The sequence below is a fragment of the Pezoporus wallicus genome, unplaced genomic scaffold, assembly GCF_028554395.1.
Source record: "Pezoporus wallicus isolate ANWC-B61680 ecotype Strahan unplaced genomic scaffold, APGP_CSIRO_Pwel_v1 contig_8042, whole genome shotgun sequence".
Taxonomy (NCBI): domain Eukaryota; kingdom Metazoa; phylum Chordata; class Aves; order Psittaciformes; family Psittacidae; genus Pezoporus; species Pezoporus wallicus.
Genome location: NW_026639380.1, coordinates 4,493,702 through 4,516,693, shown reverse-complemented (window position 1 = coordinate 4,516,693; position 22,992 = coordinate 4,493,702). Strand labels below are relative to the sequence as shown.

The 22,992-nt window shown below is 36.9% G+C and overlaps 1 protein-coding gene across 1 annotated transcript in view; it reads right to left on the bottom strand.

Annotated features, from left to right (window-relative positions):
- Positions 1-22,992, bottom strand: part of CNST (consortin, connexin sorting protein) — a 36,191-nt gene that overhangs the window by 4,972 nt on the left and 8,227 nt on the right. The window contains exons 3-9 of the mRNA XM_057414501.1: positions 20,024-20,054; positions 17,434-17,520; positions 16,864-16,978; positions 14,386-14,407; positions 14,117-14,213; positions 8,447-9,318; positions 765-900 (exon numbers count right to left, since the gene is read on the bottom strand). Of these exons, the coding sequence (XP_057270484.1) occupies positions 765-900; positions 8,447-9,318; positions 14,117-14,213; positions 14,386-14,407; positions 16,864-16,978; positions 17,434-17,520; positions 20,024-20,054 (1,360 nt within the window). The remainder of the gene's footprint in view (positions 1-764; positions 901-8,446; positions 9,319-14,116; positions 14,214-14,385; positions 14,408-16,863; positions 16,979-17,433; positions 17,521-20,023; positions 20,055-22,992) is intronic.

The following is a 22,992-nucleotide window of genomic DNA, read 5'->3' as shown; positions in this document are numbered from 1 at the left end:
ACTCTAATTGAAATTTCATTTAAACCCTAAATTGTTTAAAATAATTTCAAGAAAAATATGGTGTAAGCTCACTTTTGGGATGTGAATGGGTTTTATTTTCCTCCATTTAGTGGCTGGCACACACAGTGGGATACAGAAAGTACTATCATTAGTAACCAAAAGTATTTTTCTTAACATCTCTTTGGTTTGAATAATAGAGATGTTAAACTCCAAGAAAAGCATAACAAACTAATATATTATATTTCTTATAAGGCAGTTTAGCCCATTATAAAGGCAGTAAGGCGTTTATCCAAAATTAGTGCCAGCTAGCAAATATATGTAAACGCTTAGTTACAAAGCAAGGTTAAAATCTGATACCCTCCAATCCCATGGTCTACTAGAAAGCCTGGGAAGCTACCTGTGGACAAAGCACAACAGACTTCTTTCTTCTACATTCCTCTTTACCTACATGTATTAGATTTAGGGAGAAAGCCTACACCTCTCACCTCTAGACTCTGAACATTAATGAAAGAACATCCATTAGATGTCGCTTGCAAATCATTCGGCCGAAGGAAAAAACCTGTGGCACCAGTCTCAACCAAGCTTTAAAACAGAAGTGTACTTATTTTATCCTTCTGTAGTCTTGCACCTGGTATAGAATAATCTTTGAATAATCACCTACATTTATTACTTGGTTAAGAAAGCCCATATTGCTCTTATGAACAAAAAGATCAACATCATTTGCACCCTGAGAGTGCAACCATGAATTAACAGCTTTAAATTACCTTGATCCAACGTGTCTTCCATTTCTTGGAATCGCACTCTTCTCTTTGTTTGCCTTTGGTGGACTTGAGCAATTGTTTTTCCATCCCTGTCATCTCTCTTCTTTAGTATAGACACCAATCCTTCTGCAGGGGCAATCTATTAGGAAAGACAGTCAGTGGCACAAGAGATGTGAGAAATCCAAGTGTGGGATCTATTAAACAATAACTTTAAGAAGGAGATGAGTTAAACAATTAAAAGAACTTAAAAACTCTTCTTAAAATCGCAGCACTTGTGACACCTTCTTGAATACATCAATTCCTTAACATGCAGGACAGCTGCATTATCATTCTGATGACTGCTGACACTGCTTGCCCTTAATTGGTATCAATATTAAATATACACACATTTACTTTTGGATCATACTTTATATTCACTGCACCAGTACCTTAGTAAGCTCACATTAAATCAAATGGGTTGGGGCAGCGGTGAGGAGGGTTCATGTCAAAAATGTTATCATTAGAGGGCAATAAGAAGCCCCATGACACACTGCTGTTGCCTCTCCAAAGATAAAATCCTGCAAAGGCTATCAAATACTTACTGTGAGATTAATTTTCCAGCACTGCAACTGGTTCCCCAGGGCGAACAAGCAGCTACAATAAGGCCACAAAACCAAAAAGAGATAACACCAGGGAAAAAAAGAAAGCTTCACCACTTTGGATAGATTCCAGCTCCATGTTGTCATAAGCTCTCTGGATACAGCAGCAGTTCAAAAATCCTTCCCACAGGCTGGTCACCCAAACAGCTTGCACAAACAGCGATACAGTCAACAAGTCAATAACTCATAACTTCTCTTTCACTTGCTACAGCATTTGGCTTAGCTGCAAGGGTATATACTAAGCCATTCTAGAATGTTACACCAGACTGAGCAGTCTATAATTTCCCAGTTATTAGATAAATGAAAGTAGGGGAAGTATCAGGAGAAAAAAAACCTTCCTAGGAAGCAGTTCCCAGTGTGCTAGAAACAAACAAATTAAAATAGGAGGCATATTTAGACATGCCCTCATTTATCTTGAGATCATCTTTACATGAAAAAGGTATTATTTACCTCTTTGTAAATCCGAGTAGCACTTACTTTGTAGATCACCAATGACACTGGTTAAATTGAAAAGCAATCTGTATACATTTGTGCTACAGCTAAGAAAACACATCACATTTGCAACTGAGTTTGCAACTCATCTGTGTAGGAGATGACCCCAAATATCTCTAATTTTCACATAAACTAAAAGTGGAAAATAAACAGCTTCCCAGATAACACCGTAGCTGCAGAACACTGCTTAACATTCCCCATAACCAAATCAAGTTAGAGGACCATGCATAAAAACTTGTTTGCTTGGCAATTGTAAGAGCTGTAGAAAAAGAGAAAACAAGTCACTTCATGACTTATTCCCCTAAACTTGCTTCATGCTACAAACTTATGCAATGCAGCGATGCATGCTGTAACCAGAGATGGTGCACTGAACACAGTGAAACACAGAGCACAATCCAACAGGCATGGTACCAACTACAGCATTTGGTGTTTGCAACAGTTTAACTGGTAAATGTGGCAATTACACTTGCAGGTCTCTAGTCTGGCAGCATTTTATAGCCCTGAACTGGACAAATAATGTTGCCCTGAAAAACTCGAGTTGGTCATTGTGCCTACAGTCCAACAATTTTTCCCACAAGCACAACTGAGAGGATAAAATCAATCTCTGCCACACTTCCCCTTTTCATATGCACTTTCACTTCTGATTATCTGCTCAAGAGCTTGAATGGATCATTTAATGGATCCATTCAATGAAATACTTAAAGTAGTAAAACTGTGGAAAGAAGCTGTTTACATCAACATATGGAGGACCACTATTTGGCACAACTGAACCAGAGATAATAGCCTGCAAGTGTCTCATCACAACAGCCAAGCTCACTGGGGTGAGCTTTGACTAGTAACGTTGAGTTAGCCCTGCAGAACTGCCATGAAAATTTATCAGACTAGCCAGAAAACTGACAATTACACCTTCCGTGTTGTGACAAGCAAGGGGGATCATGTAGGAGTGTATTAATTTGATTTATTTATTTGGGAGGGCAGAGGTGAAAAAATGTCCTTCAAAAGAGTAGATTATTTTAATCTTTTGCGTATGGCATTGCTTCCATAAAGAGGATCAATGCTCCTCCTGCACCACCCCAGCAGCAGGCTTGCTGCTGCCTGGCACACGTGTTTGCAGGTGGCTTGTACTGCAATGGTAGCAATGTCACGCGGGGCAGCAGGGCGGTTGTATCACTCTGCCCTAACATTAGTGTATGGTGGTCTGTTCTGGCAGCAGTCATTTCAAACTGAGACACTTTGTTTTATCTGTTGGCTCCTGGTAGTTTTTGAATGACTGTCACAAGCTCTGTCTTCTCCAACCTTAAAACCAGAGGGCTGTCTTTGACAGGATTATGTGGAAACGTGTGTTTTCCTGATTACAGTTACGTAAAAGGCTTGCGAAGGAAAGTATTGCTCTAAACGAGGTTCAGTGACTTTCCCTGTCAGCCTACATGGCTCTGTTTCAGGATTTACTTCTAAATGTATAAAGAACTAATTGACACAGCACCGGTTTCTCTATTCTGAACATCTTTTGCTTGAAAAGAGGGGAGCTTTTGATTTCACAATACAATGAGTGTGCTGCTGTTACTCTCCTGTCCCAACAAAAGCCATAGACCGTATTTTTAAGAATATCCCTTTTACATGATACATAATTCACACTAGAATGTTTCATCTGCCTTTGAATTTCACAAGTCACATAATTAAGATTTTTGGTTTGTTCTGCAAAGGACCCACAATGCTATTCCCTCCTAATCACAATACACTTTAGTGCTAAAAGTGCAAATACAAACATCTGGAATTTTGTATAAAGCAATATTTACATCTTCTTTTCTACCCTATTCTCAACTGCAGCTCAAAAATACTTAATGCAAGCATCACCACATTTTATTGTTCTTATTTTCTGTCACAAAAATGCTATTGCTGTGAGGAAGACTGTCAGGTAAAGTCAAATCTCATGCAGTTAGAACAATCGTAAAATGTATTTTTCTACTATACCTTTTATTTAGAAATATTTCAAAGCAATATATGAACTGATTGCATTAGGTCCCTCTCCAATTAATTAAATATCCAAGGAGAGGGGCTTAGCTGCCATGCAAGACTTGAAGTTTTCCATTCCAGTCTTTAGGAGGCAAGAGGAATTTAAAAAGGCGGATTACATTATTTAAATTGGAAGTTAACGCGGGAGCTGTGGTTAATACAGCTGACCACAGGCCTCGGCTCGACTTGAGCCACAGGAGGAAAAAATGTAGGCTTGCACTAGGCCACACCTCACACAGCTGTTACAAAAGAGAGCTGCAGAAAGGACCCTGTTGAAACACTGAACGTTTTCTTAAGTCCAAGTTACAAAGTTAACAGAAGATGCTCTTGGAACATGTCTGTAACTGAGCTTACTCACCTGGCTCTGGTGGCCTTCACAGAAGTCTTTTAACCAGAGCCCTTATAATTACTGTACAGGAACTGAAAATGGCATATGGGCATGTGGTGGCATTTTGAGCAACAGTTAAAAAGGAAAGCAGCAATGATTGTTGGTTAACTGAAACTCTGTTAATATCTTAGCTTGTCTCTTTTTACCACTGTTGATACAAAGTGATTCTGCTTCACAGAAAAGTTCTAAAGTTTTTTAGGCAAAATTTAATATCCTGGCTGTAAATAAAGAAAAACATAAGCTCTAAATAAACCTCCTGTCTTTTCTGTATTTCAAACAGAATTTGCCAATTAAAAAAAAACCAAAACCTTCTTACATTATGCACATTTTTGCAAATACAGTGTGTGAATGTATGTATTTATAAACATATTAGACAAAATTATGAAAATAAGGTCCTGTACTTCAAACTCCTAGAGAGAACAGTTCAGACGTGACTATTGGAATCATTTGTAGCATACAGGAATAAGTAAAAATCCCCCAAACTGGAGGCACTGAAAACTGGGATTCAGGAAGAGAAGTTCACTGTATGATGTATTTTGGTCTGAATGCAGAGAACCACTCAAGGAGTTTTGTTTGTGTATTCTTCTGTAGTCAGTATTCCTTATTCAGATACTTTGCAAAAGCCTATTTTCATTCAAGCCTAGTTTCATTCCTAGCAATACCAGATTTTTTTTAAGTGAGAATCCATAACTGTACAACAAACTGACAAAAAGCAAGACTGCCCTGGGTTAAACTATAAACAACAGACAAACCACTAGTAAAATATATTAGGTGCATAAATAATTTGACTTTGAAAAGGAACTGACTTAACAGATTCAGTATTCATACCAAAGCATTTGACTCTAACCATTTTTCTGCTCATACGCTTGCCATGCAAGTATCAGGACTCCTTTCTACAGCAATAAATAGCTCAGATACCATGTAAGCATTTCATACAGAAGCATAATTCTTGCAAACTCAAAAGTACAAGACCCCAGCCATACAAGAGAACAGGGAATCTCACCAAGGCATTGACTCCAGACCTAGTACAGATAGGTGAAGACTTCATTTCTGCAATCAAATCTGCTGCTAGTCAGTATATACCCAGTACTTTTAAATAGTCTTTGTGTAAAAACAGTGCCAACCAAAAGCTACTACCTTATGGTGCGGTAGAGAGTCTCATTTCTGAAAGAAATATCAAATGATAATTTTTCAAGTAGGAAAAAACATTAAGATCTTACTTCTTGCCCTGATGTTCACTCAGACAAAAAGCTTATGTTATGAACTTCCAATTTGTAGGCAGAATACAACTTACATGATTTAGGTTACCATTTGTTTGACTTCTGTTGTGTGTCACTTCATTCTCACAAAAACAACAGCAAATATATCTAAGAAGAGGTTATACACTTCCCATATCTGTTGCTGCTAACTGCTGACTGCTTCAAAGCTCTTTGTTAGCTGTAGGAATCTAGTTTCTATAAAATGACAGTGATCTTACATCATTTGCATGTTGTGCTACACTGTTTCTACTAGAGAAGAAACACCCAGTGTAAAGGAGTGCACCATATATAAAGTACCATTTGAACTTCGCAATTATTTAAAGCCAGAGTCAGAATTTGTAGAATTTCAGTCTCATAATTAGTTACTGTAAATGGTAGACTAAAAGCAAATGACGTAAAGGATCTAGAGAACTACATAATTCTTTGATCTCAATATGGGGTCAAACAAAGCTTGTCCTAACTGTAAATACATACACAAGTATTTACCCTTCCCCATTTTCAAGAAGTCAACATCACATCTCCACTGAAGAATATTAATGAAATTTTGCCCTCCCATATGATCTTTGTACCTAGGTTATTTCATAATAATCTTTACTTCTGCCTTCCTTCTAACTTATTTGTGGCAATATGCCATCCATGACAAGTTTTATCACAGCCAAATTGATTTACGTTTCAAGTTGTTTTGGTATGGTTTTTTTAACTTCTGTATGAAACGAAAACACTTATTAGATGGCCACAGCCTGAACAATGAAAATTTGAAGCCTTCAGGTGTACAAGAAAGAAAGAAGTGTTACTGCTGGGTGCAAAGATCAGTCTGCTTATCAAAACATCAGTGGAATCTTATTTTAGCACTGAACCCTCCTGTCTTCCTAGACAACATAGCAGTGAAAGCAAGTTAACAGCGCTGCTTTCTCAGGGGTGCCAAACTCTCTCAGTTCCTGGTGTCTGCCAGGAAAGCTTTAGGTGCTCATGCTCACCACTTCTGAAAAGCAATGCCTAGGGTAATGATAGGTGATAAGGTAAACTGGGAAACCAAAATGCAAGTGTTTAATGAAACACCACAAGCTGCTGTGCTGCCCTTAACTCACGCTGCTGCACCCAGAAATTTCAAATATTGCAAAACAGCACCAGATGCTGCATATCACAAATGTTAATCGGTATTGAGATTAATCCTTCTCCCTCATGCACAGCTCCCAGAGCGCCAGCCAAGATTGTGCCTTGTATGGCCAGAAAAAGTACTATGGAAGAACTCAAGGTACTTTTTCCTCTCCAGAGACTTAACTCTGCCATCAGAGTACTGGCAGTCCTAGTATCAGGACAGCAAATGAGAAATAAAACTAGATTCCCTGTAAAGTATCATTACTGGTTACCAGGCCAATCAATACAAGTATATTTTTTCTAACAGTACTGACATGCTGCTTCCTATCCCATTCTCTAAAATCCAAATAGTACAAACATAGCAATTTAAAAACAGATGTTATAGGATTAATTTAGGATTTTTCCTACATGAAGCAGAACAGTTCTCTCCTGCTAAAACACTGAACTTCCAGTGGGCACAAAAGAAATCTAATCCTGAGGGATGATATTTAAATTATTCTTCTGTTATACATGTAAATAAGCTTAGCACAGACTGTCAAGAAAATGCTCTTTTTCAAGACCATCCTCTAAGCAAACAGAAGCCAATGGATTTAGGGCAAAAGTTTGATAACATGTCTGAACATGTATGTGGTTTTCCACATCTGCGTGTTGTCAAGAGCTTGTGTACAGTACAGTTTTGTGCACATGGCCCTGGTATGTGGCATGCTTCCTGACATCCCACAGAAATACAAGGTGTTGTAGGGACAGGACAGGATGAATGATCTTGGAAAGGAGTTAAGAAGCTATTTATGTGGGGAGAAAAAGAAAATGCTCTGTTTACAACTCTGGAGATTTTACCAAATACGTAATAACATCAGCATGGATCTCCAGTATTTAGTTCCATGCTTGGCTACTGTCCCTGAGTGATCATGGTGGTTCTTGGTCTCTGTGCATTAGCTTCTGATCTATACAAAAGCAGTCACTTTATTGCCAAGGGATATCATATTGTTAAATGCATTAAAAAAAAAAAAAATTGAGATGAAACAGGAAGATACATTTTTACAAGTCTTCCCCCTCCGGCATCTGTAATCACATCACTGCAGCGTAATCTCATTTTTTCATTTAAAGAAAAAGCTTTTAAGGTCCCATGGTTGCAAACGCACCAAAACCAGAAGACAAAGCACAGATGTCATCATACACTCCCCCAAAAAATCCCAGAGCAATAAATCTATATTTTCAGAGAGCGATTCAGCTTATGAAGCACTTATCTTTGTTGTGGCCATCAGCAGTGCTTCAGAAAGGTGGGTTCAGGCTGAGAAGTTTTTTCTTAGTTTGGCTGATCAACAAACCTGTCTAAACTCAGCAAAATTAGAAGCCCACACACTATATAGAGTTTATTACATACATATGTAGCTGTCACCTATGTAGAACAGGCACAGAAAAGCAAATTTTAGTCTATGAATAGAAATGAAGCACATGCTACATCGTACGCATTATGTAGATCTCAGACATGAAATTGTGATTTAACAGGAATTGCCAGCTCACCTCCTAACAGTCTCTGTCAGAATAAATAAAAAAAAAAAAAGGTGCTCACACTCATATGTAGAAATCAATCTTATTTTTAGAAAGAGAGCACTGCTGGTTAAGGAGGCAAACCAACTTTTTTCTGAATTAGAACAGTTAAGTAAGTAAAGATTTCTTTTCAGATTAAAGAATAATTGTATCTAAAGGAATATTTAACACATTTTGAAGTTGGCAATACCTAAAATACTTTAATTAAGATAACATGGAAGATTTTATAGGATCCACAGTATTTACCTCAGCAATCTCTATCCTTCTTGCAAGTTCGTCAAGAGAAGAAAAGCTGTCATCTAGTGATAAAGCTTCCAATGAGTTGTAAGATGCTCGTTCAGGTGAAATGTCTGGAACAGTATCAAAGTCCTCTTGGTTTTCTAAGTTTGCAAATGATTCTTCAGTGTCTATTATGTTACCATTTAAAAATCTGAGAAAAAAGTCTTCTTGTTCTTCATTATTTACCTTCTCCTCCTCTCCTGCTGTTCTCTGTATTTCCTTGCATACTCGTGAATTGGCAGCACTCTCAGTCTCAGATACTTTACTGGACCCAGAGAATACATTTGATGCAATTCTGTCCTGCGAAGATTTTTCATCATCAGGCTGTTCATGTTGCTGCCTTAAATCACTATTTCCAAGCTGTCCACTAGTGACTTCTGAAGAGCCAGCAGCATGTTTTGATCTGAGCAGATTTCTATCAGCTTGCACATCTTTATCGGTAGCAACTAAATCAGTAGGCATATAATCAGCATCTGTTAAAAACAAAGCATCTACCATTGGCTCAAGAGGAAGTTTCACTCCAGGCTCCTCAGCTGTGACTTCTATTTCTTCCACATCCTTAAAGAGTGGTCCTTCTCTCAGCTGCAAACTGTTATCTTTACTGGCATCCCCAGATGATAAACAGCCCGAAGAAAGCCTGCCCACTGTCCCTGTGGACTGGGTGTGTGGCTCTGATGTTGATTCAGCACTGCAGTGCTGCTCCTCCATGTGGTCCTTTCCTGCAGCTACCCGAAGACTTGCTGCCTCCATCTGTCTCTCAGTTTCATTTTCACCTGGAGAACCAGTGCTCAGCTGTTGATGTTCTTTCTTTGGTTGAATGCCAGGACAAGTTTCAGTACCTAAGTTCAACAGAAAAAACAATTCCAGTGTTTTAAAATGATTCAAAACACCAGCCCAGGGGAAAGAGTATACTGTGATTTGAAAATGCTGCAACCTACTGCTTTAAAATGCATTCCCATAAAGGGCAGGTATTTTAAGCTCTAGACAGTGCAAAAGTTTCATTAGTAGTCTGAAAAGCTGACTCCCGATTCAGTGCCCTCCTGGAAAGAGTTACTCCCATATTTCAAGCACAATATGTATGTATATTTCTCAATAGCCAGTTTTCTTCTATGGCATATTTTATGTGAGTGCATCTCATGGAGACCTGGAGACAAATTTACTTAACAGAAAATTGCATTTTGATGCTAGTGTATCTATCACACAGGGAGATACCTGTATTTGCTTAAAGAAGCTGACATTGTACTAATTTAATGAATTTTAAATTCAGTTTCTTTTAAGTGGGCAACTAGCTCCTCTGGTTAACGCTATATTAAATATCCACTATTTTACACAACAAATTGAGTAAAAAGTTGTTACTTTTGGATACATAGGTTAGTTTACATATTAAAAAATGCAACTGGATGCAGCTTATTTCTGTATTCGCATTTACAATACAAATGAAAACTGACTTTTCTTATCTGAATTGTCAGTAAGAAACCAGGGGAATTCTACATAGCTTGTGAAATCACCTGCTATTGGCATTATCAGCTCATGAAGTAGATGGTTAGCCCAAGTTGTTTAGGCTTATGAAGAGTAAAAGGGGACATTTAAAATTAGAACACTGAAGCAAGCTATGACAGAAACTTTCATTCCATACGTCAATAAAAATTAAGCTAAGACTATGTTACAGCAGGACTATTGTTACAGTAACTGTAACAACCTCAAACAACAAATGAACATTTCTAGAAAACACTCATTTGCATTTTTTTGGTCATAGCAAAAAGCAGAAAAGTCTTATGAATGACAAGATGAAGCAATGCCCTTATTAACTGTATACATTGTCACAAGAATGACTAAAGATCTCTATGCCAATCTTATCCTTCATCATTGGTTAAACCTCACCCAAAATCTGAGCAACTTCCTGAACTTGTTATTTGAAACAGGGTCACATTTGTTAGTCTTTAAAGAAATGTTTGCATTCATTCATTGTATTGAACAATGTTATTAAATTATAAACTAGCCCCATTTTAAAGGATAATGAAATACAAGGTAGCACAGAAAAGACTGGCTTGAAAATTGAAAAAAGGAATATCCAGCCATCTCAAAATGCAGAAAAAAAAACCAACCCCAGAACAACATCAACAAATATAAAGAGTACAGGGAATCTAACTTCTGTAAAACACACTGAAAGAGGAAATGGGTAGGAGATGGGACATTTTGAAAATTAGACACAGATGAGTAGACAGCTCAAGGGATTTGTAATGGGATACCGAGTCCTTCACATACAGGTCATGAGTTCAAACACAGCCTGGATTATTGGCGCAAGATTTTGTTACCATCTGTCAATTTTTCCTTAGTGGATACATCCACATTACAACAGACATCGTTGTTGGCAGCTCCAACTGCAACAAAGATTAAATGGAATTTACCATGAAGGGTGACCCTTGAGCTCAGGACTCTGTTCCTAAGAGAGTAATAAATGCTCCTAGCATCCTTATCAAACTACAGACATACAGCAGCTTTCAGTATTTTCTTTACACCTATTTCAAAACACCTGCATTAGAAAAGCCATGCCCACTATAGACTCTAGGCAAGTTAAAACAAATACTTTTTTCCTACTAAGTTAATGAAGATGTACCCACCAACATGGCATTAATTTTTGTCTGACTGTCAGAGATACAGTTAAGGGTCTACTGGAAATCTTCTAGCACAAAAGCACTTATGGTAATTTAATAAATGTCCCCCTCCTCCCCCCAGGTTATTTCCAACTTGACAGTTTGCTCATCACAGTAACCTGTAGCCATCACTTTTTTATCCTGTTAAGCCAAGACAGCCTAGCAGAGAGAGTACTGACCTATGACATTCTATCATTGGAGAACTCACACTTCTCCATCTTTGTCCTTCTTTCCATTTAAAAACAAATATCATATGATCTAAAAGTAAACAGGGTATAAGCAGTTTCTCCCCATCTTGGAAACGGGTCTATATGTACACACTGCAAAATTATGCTAAGCATTTTATTAAATTAATAATTTCATGAGAAAGAGTTTCATGAATCACATGGTTTTGATTATCTTTAGTTAACATATTAAAGGCTTTCAGTGAGAACCTGAAGAAATTTATGGACATAAAATGTATCAAATCTCATCTTTTAATACGCACACGTAACTTTAAGGGCCCAGGTCTCTCTGTTGGTAGACTCAAAGAGAAAATCTGCCAGAAAGAAATATGTAACAGAACAACTCTTGCTCAGAAGGGCAGAAGACTACTTCAGCTACTGTCCCAGGAATCTTGACCAGCCAGCTTCTTATCTTGATCACTGTATCCCCAATAGAGATCGTAAAATCTTAGGATCAACTGCCTACAGAGACTCCAACTATGTTCCCATATGCCTGCAATAAGTCAATAGAGCAATTTTTGCTTTAGATCAGTAAGGCAACTATGATTTTACTTTGAAGGTGCTACCTTAGTACAGTGCAACAATCTCTACAATGTAATATATCTCTCTGCATAAGCTAATACTTCTTATTCATAATTGATATATAAATTCTTATTTTGGGCATATGAATTCATATGAAGGACAGTCCTCAAATCACTTGAGAATTTCCCTTTTCTGACTCAGTGTCAGAATAACTCTACCAGCAAAGTGAATTAAGTAGCTCTCCTGAAGATCAGCAGATACATTTCTGGCAGAAGTTTCCACATTTACGTCTCATTTTTCATGACGTAGAGGAAAAAACCCACCCCAAAGAGCAGAAGACAAGCATTCTAAGTTTTCAGTTAGAAGGCCCATGCATTTAGGGTAATGCTGAACAGGTTCAAACATTAGGAACTGGATGATTATTCTAGCATAGGATTCTGCTGGGGTTCAGGCAAAATCAAGAACAAGCCCCAGGTGCCCCTACTCCTTCTAGTGCTGAGCTGGATCACTCAGCCACAGCTCAAATATGTTTTGTGCAGCCCATTGAGTAGTGTACACAAATTCAGAGTTATGGATCAACTTGTCCTTCTAACTGCAACAAAAACATTCAGCCCCCTGCTGCCAACGCGCTGACTCAGTGAGGGGCAGCAGTAGCTAATTTACCACGCACTGACTTAACAGATGAAGAGACCTGTCAGGGTGACAACTCATTGTTTCCTCAAGAACACACTGATCTTGTGAAAGCCATCTTTTGCAAATTTTAACCATTTAAATTTGAGTTAGGCTTGAATTATTCCTATCTTTGTACTGAAAAAGTATTTAGTGCTGCTGCAAAATTCTCTGTGTCATTCTATTGGATGGCACAGTTTTATTAATTTACAGGCATCTCACAGGAAAGCAAAGATTTTGATGACATTTTGAGAAGAGTTACATTTAGAGAGAGGCACAAAAAAATCCATTTATACCATTAATACCTTCCACATTAAGCTTGCACTACTGTATTTAAACATTGGCACAAAATGCTCTTTAATTCAGCAGTTTCAAATTTTCGGAGATTCTGCTCTCCAGAAAGCTCTCATTCCCACTTAGAATAAAATAAAAGTGCCTTTTTTTCAATGGGAATTTCCAACCACCCAAAAATAAAAAAGCATTGAGTTCTTTCTTTTTATCTGCTTTCTGAGCTGTAGAACATGTTTGCTTCGTATTTTCAATGTTTTGTGTTTAGTTAGAACAAAGACAGGGAAAAGGCAGCATAGGGTTTAAGAGGATGAAGATGAAGAGGATCCACAGATGTAGAGAACTGTGACACTGTATCTGTGTTAGTTTCTCATTCTCCTGAACATCCTGGCTAGTACGCGCCAATTAGAATTCTCTAAGTTGAAAGGGACCTCCTCAGGTCACTTAGGCCAACCTCTGTTTTTTTTTTCTGGTGAGAAATTCTGCTGCTTTTGAGGAAAGGTACAGAGTTTAGGCCAATTTTGCAACTGGAATGCGGCAAAAAAAACAACCCAGAAACTTCTTGCTTAAAAGAGAACACAGGTAAAGCACAGCCTGGCAGCCTACCAATGCTCCCCGTCTCCATTTTAACAATTCATTAATTTTTAAATGCTTCATAAGAAGCCAATGACTTTTAACAAATTACTCAAACAAAGCAGTCAAGGCAGAAGGAAGAAAATGAAGCAGACATAAAAGTGTGTACTGAAAAAAATAACTGAAGAATATTTTTCTCTTCAAGACCCCCAAAAAGCTTCCTAATTTTCTGTGCTGCTACAAGAAAAATGTGTCTCAAAATCAGTATATTGCGTATAATTTACAATAGTTACTAAAACAGTTACTGCTGAATGGTTATCTATACTGAATTGCCACAACTCAGAATATTTGTCATCAGATTGTTTCCCTTATGTTTTATACATCCAAATTATGTACCTTATCTCTAGTTCTGTACAGTTTCATAGTTAATGTAGGCTGCTATAAATGTATGCACATGTAAAAGACCTTTTTTAATGTAGGCTAAAATTACTTAAATTACAATTCTGAATATCAACATCTCATTACAGCTGCAGCGTCCATTGTGCAGTTGTGAAAAAAAAATAAATTAACATAAATGGATGAATCTGTGGGAATCCAACAAATGCTTTAGCCTCAAATGAAATAGTTTCAAAGTATTTATAGGAATATGTCAGTACAGTGGAGTATTTAAAGCAAATGTATGCACATGCACATACACACACAAATACCTGATTTAAAAGCAGCAGCTTCTCTTTCCTTTAAATGTTTTGATTCTGTTAACTGAAGCAAACAACCGCTCTCCCGTGTATTTCCTGCATCTAGTAGCTGTAAAACATGATAGTATCTCCCATAAGTTTTGGAATTAAACAGGGACACTGTGACTTTTTGAAACATCCAAACTTCAAACAGTTTCTATACTAAACTGGAAATATTCTATCTAATAATATTTATTTATAGCAGTCTTTGACTAAGCAGATTCAATTAAACAGCTGCTTACCTTAGTTTTGCATGCCTGTGGCCTGCAGCAACAAAGAAAAAAAGAATAAATGAAACAACTTAGTAGCAACATTCTTCATATCAAATATAACTGAAATCTTACAAATCTTTGCTCTCTTCTATTATTAGCACAGAACTTTTCTTACCCTGAAACAGCATCAGCATGCTAGCATACTTTCAAGCACAGACCCGTACTACATGTGAATATCGTCAGAAGACTAATTAGCCCAAACACTGCTCCACCTAATTAAGAAAGCAGTCAAAAGAAAACTTACTGCAAAATATCACAGGATTTAAATTCCTGTAAAACATTACGGTCAAACAGAATTCCACCAACTTAAAAATATCAAGTAAGGACTCAGTATCTACTAGTATTACAACTAATGATCATTCTAACAGAGACTGAAGAATGGAAAAATCCCCACAAAACGTATTTCCCTCTCCACAGACTGTTTACGTGGGACACGTTTCTGGGTACTTAAGACACAGCAGCTTCCACTGGGATTCACTGGTGAGTCAGCACTGCTAACAATGTGTGGACTTTGCGAACTGTGTAGAGATTCATGCACAATGTGTTTTAACATGCAGTGTCTACCTCTCAGCCTTTCATACAGCGATGAAGACAAAATGTTCAGCAATCTGTAAACTACTGAAAAAAGTAGGGGAGGCAAGAGGCAAAAGTACCAATGCTAACATTCTGTAACAAGAATGTTTAGAAGTACCACTGACCTTTAAAATTTACCATTTAAACTTCAAATAAGGGACACTCAAAACTATCTTTAAAGAACAAACATGTTCAGTAATCAGAAAGAATTACATTACTTTCAACTACAAAAGCAGAATGCTCAGATTTCCTGAGATCTGCATGCCATTCATTAAAAATTAAAGTATAATTTTAATTACAAAATAAATGGAGATTAAAGTTTGAGGAAAAAAAATAATCTTTTGCCTAGAGAGTTCGGAAGGGTAATACTACTAAATACACAGAACTAATCATGGCAAATGAACACAAGCCTTAATTTTTATCAAACTGCAGTGTTTCTCAGAACCAGGAATGATGTTACATAACTGAAATTTTGTATTTTGAAGTGAGGCTGCACAGAAGAATCAGGAGAAAGCAGAGTTATTCTCAAAATAGTGATAATCGAGGTGACAATAGGGAGGTGCTGCTAGATGCAGTATATAAATTACAATAGATTTGGATCTCAAGCTTTTTGTGGGCTTGCAAGGTCACGTGCAAGGAAATTTAGGCTGAGGAACCCTGCAGGCAATCTCTCAGTAGCAGCAGGCTGTGGGTTCAAATACCCAGCCACAGGGCTAGGGCTGCTCCCTCCTCCTAAGGAAATGCAGAAGTACACTTTCCAGGTATTCCCACCCAAACAAACAATCCCTGCTGGGCTCTGGCTATCAGCCTGGTTGTTCTCAAACTTCTCTGTGGCCATCCTGAATAAAAAAAACCCAAACATATTCTCTATGAATAACAGGAGCATCTTGGCTTTTACTACATCCAGACTAAGCCAATGCAAATATATTTGAAAAAGTTATCTCTCCCCATCTGATTGGGAGTATCTCCCTCATCACAGGTCGGTCTTTTCACAGCATCTGGATGTGGTTAGTTTCCTTATTATTGTTGCCTGATCTTCTTCTATTGATTGGCACCTGGTATATATATATTTATTTATTTATTCATTTTTCCCATCTGTCCCTTAAACTCAGTGCCTAGTAGGTAGGTAGGTAGGACATTCACCCATGAAATAACAGATCTTCTCCTTCCTGATGGGTAAAATCCCATATGTGTTACTACCCAGAAGAGTGCCCTAGGCACTGTCCAAAAGTTTGTGATAATGTGATATAGTGATTCAGGAAGCTGATGGATCAGGTAAAGCATGTATGAACTAAGATTTCACATCTTTTCAGAGTACTGCCACTCTACAGAACTACAGAATCACTACTTCATAACATTTATGTAATCCACAGGAAATCAAGAAAAGATAACTAGAATGACTTAAAGCATTGGGAAATGTCCTAAAATGTGGGAAATTTGTGAATTAAAACCTTTAGGGTAGATGCTGGAGTCTAAGATGCTGGACAACTGAATTTAAAAACAACAACTAAATCAATAAGGTATCAGACAGAAGCACCACCATCAGTTCCATAGCCTCTCTCTGCCTAAATTAACACTACTCAGTTTTCACTTTGACTGAAAATACTAAAACTCAAAACTCCATTCCTGCCAAACTAATGACATGCTGGAACCAGATCTAGTCCCTGGGCATTTTTTAAACTGTACTAAAACATTGTGAAAATTCATGGTAATGGACAAATTTTAGTTACATATCCAAAAGAACCACCATTTTATAACCAAATTCACTGCAGTCAATGGATGCAACTTTTATTTTGACACTGACTATTTTAAAAGACCTGCACTAGCTATGCTAAGGTAAGTACTGGAAAAGTAAAAATATTGTCTTATACGTACTGTTGATGTGAAGAGCAAACTCTAGTAAGCTTTTCCAGCTCTTCACCGCTCAGGTCTTTAGCTGAATTCCTCAGTGTTGTAACTGGACTAGGAACTGCTGTTTTCCATTTTCTTTCTAAATTAAACCAAAATCAATTTAAACCAAAGTACTTTTAGAAAAGTATTATTTCCTTAACATATACATGAAACTAATGGAGAAATACTGACAATTCTTCTGTGTGCTCTAAGGTCTCATTTCAGACTGTGCAAAAAAGCACTATATTTTTTCACAACACACTTCATTTTCATTGCATCAGATTCACCAATGCTAAACCAAAAATAAGCTCCAAACAACTGGATTAAAGTCTTAATTAATAAAGAATGACAAACTATTTGCACCTTTTTCATGAAATGTGTGAGAAGAAATCTAAAGCAGGAATACTTTTCTTGTAACAAGCTCTGAGAAATTCTGATATAAATGCTGCTTTTGCTATGTAACATTTCTAAGCTGGCAAAAAGTATACTCCATTATTTAGAAATACGAACCAAATCAGCTTTTTCTTCTGCCGTATCAGTTTAGCTTGTACTCACCCCACTGCTCCTGTATAGAAGAAAGATTAGCAAGCAGCTGTTCATGGTACAGTCGTTCAAGCTGAATAAACTTCATTGCTTTCTCATCTGAATGGAAGGTTAAAGAAAAATGCACACATATATGCACATGAGTTACTTATATTCAGCAGCATATTTGAAAGGGCAATCATTATGTACCTGAAATTTTAGATAACTGGATCAGAATGAAACATGGCTAGTATCCAGATTTCTGTTCAAGGAAGAACGTAATAGAGGCATGAAAACAACAAGTAAAAAGTAAAGTTGAGAAAAGCTCCAAAAATGAAAATCCTGTTCTCTTCAGCAGTTACCTCTTCCCACCTGCCTTAAGCCCAACAAAATTTTTTCTAGAAAAGAAACAAGCAAAATGTTCTTATGCCAACAACTCTTACCAGAAATTGAAAAGCAAAACAAATACCAGCACTTACCTCTCAAGAAATACAGTTATAAGCCAATAACCACAACTACCTGAAAATACGGTTCGTTTCTACTGACCAGCTGGAGGCAATGTTTAAAAAAATTCCCCCAACTCAAACTTTCAAGAAATACCCACTCTCCCCCTTTTCAGCCATTGTATAGAACACTGTTGGACACTTGAGTTCATCTGGTTTTCTTTCTGAAGATTCTGCTTACTCCTATATGAAGAACTCTATCCCCTCCTTTAGGGTTATCAATATATTCACAAACGTATACTGGTAGTTACATATTTTCAAAATATTCAGGATAATTCCAGTTCCATCAAACTGGAATTGCTGTTTTTTCTGTTTAAAGCTGTGTTTTGCCAGCTATTTGGGATTTAATTCTACAGTAGAATGAGAACAGAAGTACAGTGAATGATGTTCTCGGTAATACAGAAAAAAACAATTTCCATTATTCATGTTTATTAAAACACTGGAGTAGTTATTATAAAAATACAGCCAGTACTTGTTATTCTTGTTAGCCTCATACATACCATGGCTTATGAACAACAATATTAATGCAAAGAGTATTCTTTGCCTTCAAGAAATCTGGTATTAAAACAGAATTACAGATCAGAGAGATAGCCTTAAAGGATCAGAGCAATAAACCCTGAATTAGTTAAGTTCTGCACTAGATAAATGAAAATGTCTGTCATGGATAATTAATACAGTGCAACATGACCAAGTAAGTTCTTTGTTAACCTCAGGAAACTGATGGTTGCAAGTACAGAGGAGAGATCCTTCATAAATATGTATTATATAGTGGTGTTGAATTCCACACAGCAGGTGTACATTGCATTAAAAATATTCCCTTTGATCAGCTTTAAATAGTGCCCTTTGATTAAAGCAACTTCTATGAAAGAGAAACTGTCTTTCTATCATACTGCTGAATGCATTTTAAATTTACTGTATTTCCGCATGCAGAGCCATAATTTACTACAGATTTTTCCATGCTTTTAATTAGTGCTGTGTATTTTGCATTCTCTGTTGGATGCTTTTGAAATAGGATGACCATGACAGAAGTACAGTCTTCCAAGACAGTGAAGGGTATTTTATTTTACATATGCTTTTATACTACCACCAGAGTTACTTCTCTGGTTTTGCACTACAGGCTAACAGAATTTGACTAGGTTTTGAGGATACCTTTCCAGGTTTCATATACTTTGTTATTTAACCTTTACAATTGCCTATTTGCTGTATTTTGCTTGTAACAAACTACATAATAATCTGTATGCACAAATTCTGTAATTTATGACTGATCCCAGTAAATCACATATACCTTAAGGGCTTGCCACTCTCACCTCTTCATAGTCCAGTCACCTCCCTTCAAAGCAAACAGAAGTAAACCCACTCCACCTTTTCTAAAAATCTCATTTCACTTTATGGTTTAATTAATCTCTCCTGCAACTACTGAAAAAAAATCCAGCGTTTAGCAGCAGTTCAGCTGTTATAACTTCTTGACCAAACTTAATTTTACTATCTGGGAACAAATCAAAATAAACTGGACCATTGAACTGGCTGTTCCCAGAAGCTATTACCCATATTTTCCTACAACAGTTTCTCAAAATACCTTGATATGATTTTGACTCATTATCTACCAAATAACATGTTGCTATTTTTTCAGGTCGCTGATCTCCCTTAGCTCAGTGTGTTTGTTACTTTTACTCTAATCTAGACACTTGTAGTACATACTCTAGTAAATGGTTGTGATAATTTTGTTCTTACTATAACTATGCCCTATTTGAAATAACAGAATATATACCCTATCTAGATTGGACATATTCCCAGTTACTAATGCTTAGAACAGAACTACTCCTATAAAAACAGAAGTTCTTTGAAAATATTCTCTTACTTCCTTGTTTATGCACAACTACTAATGATTGTATTGGTACAGCTTTTGGAAGTGGCTTTATTACTTAATTCATATTCCAGCTGCCTGATTAAGAGGGACTTGCTAACATATTGTATATTCACTCATGGGTAAATTATGCCAGTTCACTTCTTATTAACCCTGACCCACAACCTGTGAGTCAATACAAAGCATTTCTCTTTTATGTTTTATCATGCCAGATTATTTTAATATTGGGTCACAATTTCAACAAATAAAAGGATACATTCCTCCTCTTGAAAATAGGTCTCAGCTATCTGCAAAAGTAAAAAAAAAAATCAGAATTATCATTTTCGTGAGGGTGATAATGATGTAATATGAAGTTTTTATCATAGTTTTAAACATCTGTTTTGCACGTTCATATTTAGTTTGGATAAAATACTAATGTTCAGAGTAAATACACGTATTCTTATTCTAGGAAAGATGTTTAGAAAAATATCAAACAACAAAGAAATACTAAGTGTTATCACACAAGTGGATTTGCTCAAATGTAGTTGGGTCTTATGCTGTTACAACAACAAAAAACTATTTCAGAAACTTTTTAAATTATCGTATTAGAAAGTTTTAAAATTACCTAGAAGTACTGTGTTTACTGATACGAGTTGAAGAATTTGAATTCTGTTACTGACCATTGTTTCCGTATGTTTGACCAAACTGAGATCAATACCAAGTTCTCCTGAACATTGTGATAAAATAGAGAAATTGAGGTTTCCTGACTGATGAGAAAAAAACAATCTTTGGATAAAAGACTCTAAAAATACTGCCTATCACTGCATCAGAGATATACCAGTGACCTTCCTGCTCATATCTTATTTACTATAAATGATTACAACAGATATTTCAAGTACATTAAGTTTGAAAAATTTACAGTATGAATATTTGAAATTCATGAGATAAACACAAACAGACTCAAGTTCTTTATTTCTCTCTGTATTACTCCTAGACCACCCACAGAAGGCAGACAATAGCACTGCAGCAGCCTTCTGCCAATTCCTTTCCTGAAGCTACTCTGCTGTTAAAAAGATTTAAGGATCCTCTACCTCGTGTCAGTTCACTAAGCCTAACATCTTGATATCTGAAGCTCTTCAACAATAGAGTAAGTCATCCAGTTAAGCCAGACGGCAGTTCTTTGATTTACACTGTAATTGTTATGACATGGAACAAAACTGTGGCTCTTCCTCCTTTAGACTGACATTTCTATAACAGAACAATTAAAATTGGATTTGTAACGAGGCAGCTCTGCCAAGGAGGACCACTGGATAAAAAAACAGCTCTTCAAGACTTGTTCTCTTAGATGGATCTTAATACAGATATGTCAAAACAAAGAAATACCAGAGAACTGACACAAGAAATAAGCAAACTTTTGCCACTGCATTTAAAGCTCAAAGTGCTAAGGAGGTTTAATATAGAGAAAAAAAATCATTCCAAAGTAATTACGAAGGAGAGGGAAAATCAAACCTAAGACAGGCTACATAAAAACGCTTGAACACCTAAGTGAATATCTGGTAACTTCTAGCTTCACAAAATGTGTAAGCTCACATTAAATGGTGCTGTAGCAGCTGCTATGTTAGCCAATAGCTAGGAATTGAACAAGGGATCTCTGCCTAAGCATTCAAGGTGTCTAGCTGCAACATCTTAAAACCAACTTCACACTGGCTGGGTAATTTTATTATACCTAACTTTAACAGATCACTGCGAAAAGGAACAGTAAATATATGATGACCAAGGGTTTATACAATGAAAGACTGTGTATAAACCAAGAACACAGTCAAGGAAATGTAAGAGAAAATTATGTTCCAGTATACTAAGTTATTGCTATATCAGAGCTACATATTTTAACTGCAGACTACAGAAATAGCTTTCCTATCCTCTTCCTAGCAATGCCTTGGCTTTCAACCAGCTATGTCAAAGCCAAAATTAAAAGCATGGAAGTGGTAGAACTTCCAGAAGAAGTATCAAGATGACAGTTAGAAGTACTTTTTCTCTTCATCAAGTAAAGGTCAGGGTTCGGTGGGGCGGAAGGCAGGTGTTTGTTTGGTTCACCTCTCCGCCCCAACTCACATAAAGGATTATTTCTTGGACTAAAAGGCTAAAGACACCATGGTACTACAGTCCATAAAACCAACTCAGAGAAAGTAAGTATCCAAAGACAGTCAGAAAATGAGTGTCTTTCTAATCAGAAATAGCATTTCACTTTGACTCCGAGTTGGTGGTGGTGAGTATAACAGAAACGATAGAGCCGACACCTGCAAAGGAGAAGGTGTTAACACTGTGGTAACCTAAATGTTTTCTTCCAATTCCTTCCTGTATACAAATAATCTTTGAGATTTGCAACAACGGCTTATTTGTGCTTGCTAAAAAACTGGGGAAGCTTTCCTAGAAAACTGAAGAATACGGATGGATTTGTTTGTAAATACAATAAAATATATAAACTTCAGAAGTAAAATTATTTTGCTTCACAGAACTCTACAGCACTGGTGACCTTTACAAGCATTAACAAATCAGTTCTGAGGGACAGCAAATGCTGGCAGTCTTCCTATTTGCCATGCATGGTGTGGCAAGGGCCATGCTTGCAAAATGTGCCCAATAATTGTAGGTACCCTGATAAATGAACATTCAGGTTAAGACATCTCATAGCTGATATGCCAATGACTTCCATGACAGCACACAAACATTCAGTCTCAAAATCTTTGGGGCATATCAATTTAGGGCCTCACAGCTTGAAGGGCTTGACAAGTGGGCACTTTCGTTGAAGTCTAAGCGTGATTGCTCAAAAAAGACAGCAACTTGATAGAGGAGTCTAGATTACAAATTGTGAATTCCTGGCTCTCAGCCTTATCACTAACCACTAGAGCATTCTGAGTTCAGTACCTCCAAAACAGAACTGGTAAGCGACTTCTAGGGTTCTTTATTAAGAACTTTTGTATTTCACTGTCTTTTATTGTCTTAAAAAATTTCTGTGCCTTTTCTCTGCTACCCACAGTAGCCTCCTAAGTATTTCAGGATCTGCTAAAGCTCTGTATCTGTGTTTTAAATATAAGTACTTCTAAGATTCTGTAACAAATGCTAAACAAATCACATGAATCCCATCCAAGGCAGGAAATAGTATCTTATTTCAATTAAAAGTTAACCCTTAGAACAGCCTCTAATATCCCACAGCCTTTAAATATTCCATACAGGCTTTCCACTAACAAC